The sequence below is a fragment of the Medicago sativa genome, chromosome 1 (genome assembly GCF_051527215.1).
Source record: "Medicago sativa cultivar Bolivia chromosome 1, Bolivia_mono, whole genome shotgun sequence".
Lineage (NCBI taxonomy): Eukaryota > Viridiplantae > Streptophyta > Magnoliopsida > Fabales > Fabaceae > Medicago > Medicago sativa.
Genome location: NC_140749.1, coordinates 67,906,385 through 67,915,811, shown reverse-complemented (window position 1 = coordinate 67,915,811; position 9,427 = coordinate 67,906,385). Strand labels below are relative to the sequence as shown.

The window sequence follows — 9,427 nt, the reverse complement described above, 5'->3', positions numbered from 1 at the left end:
AAATCAATAAAGAAATGCCTTATTATTATATATATTCACAATATATATTTATATCAATATCATGATACAAAGCCAAACCCAATCAATTTTGATTGGATATTAGGGCTTACTCCAACATTTTCACCTTCTGCTGAAGAACCTAAACTCACCATTCAGTCATTCCACCAATGTTCAAGCCTTGTTTCAATCAAACTATCTACTTCAAATTTTCTTCTTTGGAAATTCCAAATGTTACATTTGATTATAAGCATGGGCCTTGAACATCATATTACTAGCACTTCCAAACCAGATGATGAGATCACTGATTCATCTGGAACCAAAACAAAAAATCCAAATGCAGAGCGGTGGATATTGAATGATGGATTGCTCACCTCATGGCTCCATGGAAACATGAAAGAAGAAGTTCTTAGCATGATCCTTGGAGGGGATACAACTCACTATATTTGGAGTTCACTCCATGAACAGCTGTTGCCCAACACTGAATAAGGTGAAGCCCAACTAAAAAATAGCATTTATGCTATCACAAAGGGGAGCTTATCCTTGCAGGAATACATCAGAAAATTCAAAGAATTGTGTGACAAACTTTCATCCATCGAAAAGCCACTTTCAGATATTGACAAAGTTTTGCAAATTTCGAAAGGACTTGGAAACAAGTACAAAGAATTTCAAATTGCGGTATTATCAAAACCTCCATATCCTTCTTTTAATCAATTTATTATGTCATTGCAGAATTTTGAACAGGTTTATCTTGATGAAGAAAAGCCCTCCATTAATCATAATCAAGCCTCCCTTAGCCTTAAAGGAAGGGTAAGTGATATGCATGGAGGTAGAGGCAACGTTAAAGGACATGGCTCACAAAATTATAATCAAAATCGTCGAAGGAAACAAAATAGGGAAACTTGCCAAATATGTGGTAGAGCAAACCATATTGCATCTAAGTGTTATTACAGGTATGAATATAATAATGTAGAAGAAAACTCCCATGAAGCATTAGCAACCGTGTACCTGAATGATGATAATGATCCGAATTTCTATGTTGACTCGGGAGCAACCACTCATATGACAAACCAAGGAGGTAACTTTAATAATCTTAAACCTTATTTTGGCAGTGACAAAGTTTTTGTTGGAAATGGGCAAGCTTTACCTATTACCCATAAAGGTAAAATTTTTCTTAAAACTACTCAAGGTAAGCTTGATCTAAATAATACTTTGGTTGTGCCTAATCTTAAAAAGAACTTATTATCGGTGAGTCAACTCACTAATGATAATGATTGTATTTTTGAATTTAACTCTAATGGTTTTGTCATTAAGGATCGAACACAAAAGATCTTAGCCAAAGGACATAAACAAGGTAACCTTTATGCTCTAAAGGGGGAAACTTTTGAAGCTCTTTCTACTATTAAAGAAGCATCTCCTGAAATATGACATGCTCGCTTAGGACATCCAAATTTTAAATTTTTGCAAACTCTAGAAAATAAGAAAGTTATCAACGTTTCAAATTGGTTGACAAAAAATAATTTATGTACTAGTTGTCAATTCGGAAAACGTTGTAAACTTTCCTTCAATAAATCTAGTTCAACTTCTCAAATTCCTTTAGAAAAAATTCACAGTGATTTATGAGGACCAACCCCCACAATTTCCTCTCAAAAGTTTCAGTATTATGTAATTTTCGTTGATGACTTTACTCGATACACATGGTTATATCCTTGAGAAATAAATCTGATTTTTATATATGTTTCCTTAAATTTCAAGCTTTTGTTGAGAAACATTTTGACAGGAAGATCAAAATATTTCAAAGTTGCGGTGGTGGTGAATTCACCTCCAATGAGTTTATGAACCATCTTGCTTACAACGGCATAGCTCAACAATTATCATGTCCTTACACACCAGACCAAAATGGCCTTGCCGAACGAAAACATTGACACATTGTGGAAACCGGGTTAACTTTACTTTTTCATGCAAATGTTCCTTTAAAATTTTGGGTTGATGCTTTCTTGACTTCTATTTATCTTATTAATTGTTTACCTCTTTCATCCATTGGTAAGGATACTCCATACTTTAAACTTTTTGGTAAAGATCCTGATTATTCTGGACTTAGAATTTTTGGATGTCAATGTTTTCCATATTTAAAGACGCCTGGATTGCATAAGTTTTCTAGAAAAACCACTTCTTGTGTTTTTTTTAGGATATAGTCCACTTCATAAAGGATATCGTTGTCTTGATCCACACACTCACCGTGTCTACATTTCACATCATGTAGTTTTTAATGAAAATGATTTTCCTTATTCATCTCATACAAATTCCACACAATCACAATCTTTTGATTCATCTGTTACTACTTTCCCTAACTCTGATGAATGGTTTTCAGGAAATAAGGATGACACTTTAGCACCCAATGACTCATCAATCATTACCTCAAAACCTATTGTCTTGGATCAAATTGACCACTCTTCACTTGATTCAACTACACCGCCTTTAACTTCCACCACCATAGACCTTGTTACCTCTGATTTCGAGGAAACCACACCTTCTCCACCATCTCAATCATCACCTACAATTGTTGACCATCCTTCAGTTGATAATGCACATTCTCTATCAAATAACCAAGTTAATCTGATCCTTACTTCTAGTCGACCAATTCGAGACAAACACCCTCCATCTTACCTAAGCATCTATGCTTGTCCAACTATCAACAAACCTTCCCACTCCCACGATGCCCTTCTCATCTCCATTGAAGAACCTAAGACTCTTAAAACTACCCTTAAATACACTAATTGGTGAACTGCTATGCATGAGGAAATTGATGCTCTTAATCAAAACAATACTTGGTCTCTTATCCCTCGCCCACCTGGTGCCAATGTTGTGGGTTCTAAATGGATATTTCGAACAAAAATGAAAGAAGATGGTACCATAGACAGATTTAAAGCTCGATTGGTAGCCAATGGATATACACAAATCCCTGGCCTTGATTTTGACGAAACCTTTAGTCCAGTTGTTAAAGCTCCTACAATTCAGGTTATTCTTTCTCTAGCTGTGCGTTTTAAATGGCCACTCAAACAATTGGATGTGAAGAATGCTTTCTTGAATGGTACACTCAATGAATGTGTCTTCATGGAACAACCTCCGGGCTTTGTACACTCTCAATATCCTGATCATGTTTGCCTACTCCATAAATCTCTTTATGGTCATAAACAAGCACCTCGTGCTTGGTTTGATAAATTATCTACTTGTCTTGTTTCTATTGGATTTACATGTAGTAAAGCTGATTCGTCATTCTTCATTTATCGTTATGACACTAATTTCATTATTTTACTTGTCTATGTAGATGATGTTATTATTACAGGAAATAATTCAACCTTCATATCTGGTCTCACCCAACGTCTCAACAAGGACTTTGCTCTCAAAGACTTGGGACATCTACATTATTTCTTAGGACTTGAAGTTCGATATTTTTCTGGTGGTATCACAATCTCACAAACAAAATACGCACGAGACCTTCTAGAAAAAGCCAAAATGCTCGAAGCTTCAAAAATCAGCACTCCCATTGCTCAAAAAGACATTGAACTATCTGATGATCATGTGTCTGTGGATTCTACTGAATATCGTCGTTTATGTGGCTCTCTCCAATATCTTACCTACACGAGACCAGACATTACACATGCTGTCAATGTCGTGTGCCATCATTTTCAAAATCCAACAAAAAAGGACATGCGTGCTGTCAAACGCATTTTGCGCTATATTAAGGGAACTTTGACACATGGCCTTCGATATTTATCTCAAAGCTCTCTAACTCTTAATGCTTTTTGTGATGCAGATTGGGCAGGATGTCCAACTACTAGGAGAAGCACTACTGGTTATAACATCTTTCTTCGATCAAATTGCATATCTTGGGCCTCAAAGAAGCAACCAACAGTCTCTCGTTCAAGCATCGAAGCAGAATATAGGTCTTTGGCAACCACAGCTGCTGAGTTAACATGGCTCCAACATCTCCTCCATGACCTCGACATCAAAGTTGAACGACGTCCACTTCTCCTTTGTGTTAACAAAAGTGCTATTCACCTGGCTCATAATCCAGTGTTTCATGCTCGGACCAAACACATCGAGATTGACTATCATTTCATCCGAGAAAAAGTTACGAACGGTCACCTCCAACTCCAATACTTGCCTACAACTCATCAAATTGCAGATGTTTTCACCAAAGCATTGGGAAAAGATTCATTTTCTATATTTCGGTACAAGCTTGGCGTTCATCCACACTCTCCAACCTTGAAGGGGGGTGTAAAGAATAATGAAGACTCATCAATTAATGAATCAAATCAAGACAAATCAAACAAACCATTGGAAAGTAATTTGTCTGAATGCATTGCCTTGATACATGGAGTAAAGACAAATAATATTCATAAATGCTCCTAGTGATATTTCCTCATATACATATATTAGTATTACCGTTGGGTTTATGCCAAACCAAAATATTGCTCTCATTGATATTGCCTTAAATATATATATAGCCGTTGGTGATAATAATTATAAAGGCACCTAGTATTGCCTTATATAATATTAGTACCGTTGGATGCAGACATATAAATTGTAACAATGTATATTATGAAAGCAAGCTGAAATACAATTTCAATTAATCTTTCAGCCACTATTTTATCATAATTCCATTTTTCAATTTCCTCTGAATGCTGTTGTAAAATAACCATTAGTGAAGACTTGAGGCAGGTGCAAGTTCAAGTTTAAAAACAAGCACTTTGTGTTGGCTGGTAATGAGAAACCAAAGGGACGCCAGTCCTTGTACTGTTAATGGTAATTGCAATTGCAAATTAACAATAAGCATTATTTTGATTTTAATTTGTTTTGTTGAATTTTTGTTGTTGATAGATGTGTGTGTTTAGCCTAACTTGTCAATTTACTCTTTATTTTTATCAAATAATAAGTGTTTGATTTAGACCTACATAACAAAAAAAAAATATTATCCTACATCCCAACAATTATACTCATACTCCTACAAATAATTGAGGCCCCCACAAATTGGAGGCTCGACTCCGTAGAGCTCCTTGCGCATGCCAAGGAACGGCTCTGGTTAATGCCATTAGCAACATCCTCGTGAAGGATTGTAGTTGTTAGTGTTGTATTTACATAGCGCGGTCACCAACAAATACATATTGGGTCTTGTTAAGAGGTGCATACACATGTCAACGAATCAAAATATAGAAGTTATGTGTTGAAAGGAAAAAAAGAAAATAGTTTAAAAAATTTCAAATAATTGAATACACTTGCATAAAAACAAGAACCAAATATACACTCCTTTTAAGACACTTGTTAGCATTTGTCATGTAAAATAAAAACAATAGGCAAACATAGATAATTTTAACAAGGGTTTCGATAAATGGGGGATGTGGCTGATATACGAGAGAGTGTTTCATATGAGGGTGTGTTCATAACATTGTTCTTTAAAATTAATTGATCAAGATATTTCTATTATATTTTTTTACAAATTAACATGTTATAGATTATGAACCCTAAAAAAATTGTTGTAGATTATGAAAATTTTTAGATTTCATATTTGCTCTAAATTTTTAAGGCATACTTATTTGACAAATAAATTTTCGCAGTATAGTAGCAATATCAACAATGTAAATAGTATTTTTCATATTTAAGTCAATTCCAACATTTATAAGTTAAGTCATCAGTTGATCTTGTAAGACTAGCTATTGAGATGAATGGGCTTGTAAGGTTATAGTTTTTGATAATTGTTCATTAAGCTGCCAAGCTTGTTCACCCGTGCCCTAAAACCCGCCAACGGCAACTGCCATTCGCAAAGAGCATTTTTTGGACAACAAACATCAGTTAACTACCGTTAGGGTGTTAGAGAGCAATTTTGACAGCTTAAAGATAAATTATAATTGTTTTTTTGAGTTCGTTGAAATTTTCGTAAGGTTAGACTTTGCTTTGAGATCCAATAATATGATAGATGCATCTGAAAATTGACATTGCATTATTGAATCTAGAAACAGGATTTCAAGTTACTACAATATATAACATTAAAATTCTTTATAATACAAAGAGAGATCGTCATAGAGCATAATATGATAATAACCAAAAGAAAAGAAAAATGACACATATATCCTTCAATTGCGTTTGACAATATTGTACAAGGTTCAACTATGCCATCATAAGAAAGAAATATTTAGCTGTCCCTGAAGGGTAAAGCAGAGATTGTGTTATTTTGACAGCTGCATTGTATTCTTTCTTTCCAAGCCAACTTTGGCCACATTTCAAACATTACATATCAAAATCATGTCCACCATGTCATGCTTTAGCACCAAAAAATGCTTGCTGAAAGTGGAGGAAACAAAACAAATCTTGTAAAATTTGAAAGAGATAATAAGTGCGTATATATCAGTTGTTCATGAGGTGTCAGCTCAGTGTTAAGAGTTTGAATACGTCTTTCAAAAAAAAAAGAGTTTGAATATGTAATCTCAAGGGACGGAGTACAAAGCCTACACGGGAAAGTTGTAAAATGGCTATAAGCTCTATTTTAATTCATAATAATTTCCCTCTACCTCAGTGCAAGTTGTGTATTCAAGAAATCAAAATACCTTGAATTTTGTTGGACTACTAGACTTGACTGTAGTTGTGCTTCCAAAGCTAAACTTAGGCTTTTTATCAAGAGGCTTCAGTATTTGAAAAGAACACACAAGTGATTCATTTACAGTCATCATAGCACCAGCATTGTCAAATTCTCCACAGTAATTAGGTGCTGAAAAGATTGTTACAAGTTGTCTATTCGCAAAGAACTCGTATCCGTCTTCCACAACCTGCAACAAAAAGAAAATTACACAATCACCTTATTATGTATAAACTTAGAATTTGGACTCTTATTATGTTACAATTTAATATTTGAAATGCATATGTTACCTGATGAGCCCTGCAAATCAAATCAAGATCATGCTTTTGAAGAAACTCTTTAACCCTATCGGCACCAAATGTATATGAAACTCCACGCTCGCTTTCTCCCCAACCACGAACATCACTACTAGGATCAGACCATAAGAGGTCACATAATAGACCAGATTCAGGAACTTCACACGGACGACGCAAATTCTTTATCTGATTTAAATCGTGTAATTCAGGAGAGAGTCCACCATGCATACAGATAATCTTTTCATCAATGAGAGCCGCCACAGGCAAACAATTGAAACAATCTGTAAACATTTTCCATAGCTTCACATTGTATCTCCTTTTACATTCATCATAAAATCCGTAGATACGGTTTATGGAAGCACATTCGTGGTTACCCCTTAGAAGGAAAAAGTTTTTAGGATATTTTATTTTATATGCCAGAAGAAGACATATTGTTTCTAGACTTTGTTTTCCGCGATCAACATAGTCTCCTAAAAATAAATAATTCGAGCGAGGAGGAAATCCACCGTACTCGAAAAGCCTCAGAAGGTCGGAATATTGACCATGAATATCTCCTGGTAACATAAAGAAATGAAACAAGACATTAGCATAGGCCACAACAGTAATACATGTCAAGGTTAAATATGTTTGATCACGGCAAAAATTCCACCTATGTTTAGTTTCACACTTATTCCGCGTTTTCACAGATAGAAAATTCAAACAAGAAAGTAATTCACAGATAGAAAAATGAAACAAGAATGAATAATTAGGTTATTATCAGTTAATGAGACCACATCAGTTTAATTAGAATTGTGGAGTCCATAAAGGGTCTGATATATGCTATCCTACCAACCAAAAAACAGAGCTTTCAGAGTTGTTTACCAATTTGATCCCTACTCCCTACTTCTATAACAACAACAGTAATAACTTTCTCACTTCATATAATAAAAAACAACAGCTTTATAGTTTAGCGAATCACGGTTTGCAACTGCAATTGTGAGCGCAATATAAAGGCTCTAAAAATATGCAATGACATCACTTGGTTAAGCTAAGGGATTAAAGGTGTTAAGGAGGTAAATGTCCCAACTTCGAATCCTAACAAGTATAAAAAATACTAACATAACAATTAACATACTAATATTTGTCATTCAAAACAAAAATGACAACACAATCGCAATTGTGTCCACCAAAGCATTTTGCCGCAGCCTAACCGCAACCGCCCTAGACCATGTATAATTTTTTTTTTTATCAAGACCATATATAATTTGTATGAAAAGACTTATGAGATTAATAATGAGATTAATTTTCATACACAAATCATCGTAACAAGTTTTATACGGTTAACAAATCACAATCATTCATCTGTGTCAGTAAAAAATTTGTTCAATCATCTAATAAATTATAATTGATTGACGATGTAAAAACCTTTACACTTTATTGACGGCATAAAAACCTTTACCGACGTATACAAATTAAATCCTATACTAATTAAATCAATCAACTAAAAAGTAGAAACATAAGTTTGATGAAGAAAATATACCACAGATCTTAATAGGTGCTTCTAGTTTCAAGAGATTAGGTTGGTTCATGAAGATATCTTTAGAGACAAGACAAAGCTGTTTGATTTCTGCTTCAGAAAGCTGAACCTGCTTCCCTGGTCTACCTCTTACTTCAAGTAACCTATTGATAATACCATCAACAACTCCACGTTCCATATTTCTAATTTGTTTTCTAAGGACAATATAAAGTTTGATGTTTTTGATATAAGTCAAATAATTAAGAAAGAGACTATATATTTTTGTTGTTAGAATTTAGAAAAAGCTTATAAGAAGAGTAGTGGAAGTGAAGAATATATTCGAATGAATTCAAATGGAAAAAGAGAAGATGGTGGAATTGAAATGATATTATAGGGAAAGAGAAGAAAAAGAGGAGAGAAGAATAAAGGTGACGATGATACATGGAAAAGTTACGCGGTGAGAATCTACGGTGATTGCCAAATGGTAATTGTTGTGTTGTACGTGTTTTGACATCATTACTTTTGGGATGGAAAAAAAAAAATAGCACTTGTAGATATCAACGGATAAAACCCACCACAGACAAGGAGAATACCTTAATGGATATCTATGGATCAAATAAACAGATATTTTAACTACCGTTAATTAATGAATATAAATGTGGATTTAATGGATCCGCATCCGCAGATATATATATATATATATATCTCTATCCGTTGTTAGACGGATGTAAGTGTGTTGTTGTGTGGGCTTGTGCCTACACAAAATATTGAATTTTTTATTTTTAAGTAATATAATATAGTAATAGTTGACATTTAGACCAAATAATCAACACTAATAACACAATATTTCTCTCCTAGCCCACACTTAAATCACACATGGCACAACAACACAATATTGTTTCCAAATATATTTTTTATTTTTAAGTAATATAATATAGTAATAGTTGACATTTAGACCAAATAATCAACACTAATAACACAATATTTCTCTCCTAGCCCACACTT

General features: G+C 34.1%; 1 protein-coding gene across 1 annotated transcript; it reads right to left on the bottom strand.

Annotated features, from left to right (window-relative positions):
* Positions 1-5,968: 5,968 nt before the first annotated feature.
* Positions 5,969-8,901, bottom strand: LOC146956671 (serine/threonine-protein phosphatase PP1 isozyme 2-like). The gene is made up of 4 exons (XM_085730516.1): positions 8,447-8,901; positions 6,922-7,481; positions 6,603-6,821; positions 5,969-6,339 (listed from the first exon to the last, which is right to left on the bottom strand). Exons 1-4 carry the CDS (start codon positions 8,619-8,621, stop codon positions 6,313-6,315), a joined length of 981 nt encoding a protein of 326 aa, XP_085586642.1. The 5' UTR covers positions 8,622-8,901; the 3' UTR covers positions 5,969-6,312.
* Between the last annotated feature and the right edge of the window lie 526 nt (positions 8,902-9,427).

Coding starts and splice junctions, on each gene's coding strand:
- LOC146956671 (XM_085730516.1), bottom strand. CDS start 8,621: ATGGAACGTGGAGTTGTTGATGGTATTATCAATAGGTTACTTGAAGTA. Junction 7,482..8,446: donor AGCACCTATTAAGATCTGTG/GTATATTTTCTT, acceptor TTATGTTACCAG/GAGATATTCATGGTCAATAT. Junction 6,340..6,602: donor GTAGTCCAACAAAATTCAAG/GTATTTTGATTT, acceptor CTCCACTTTCAG/CAAGCATTTTTTGGTGCTAA.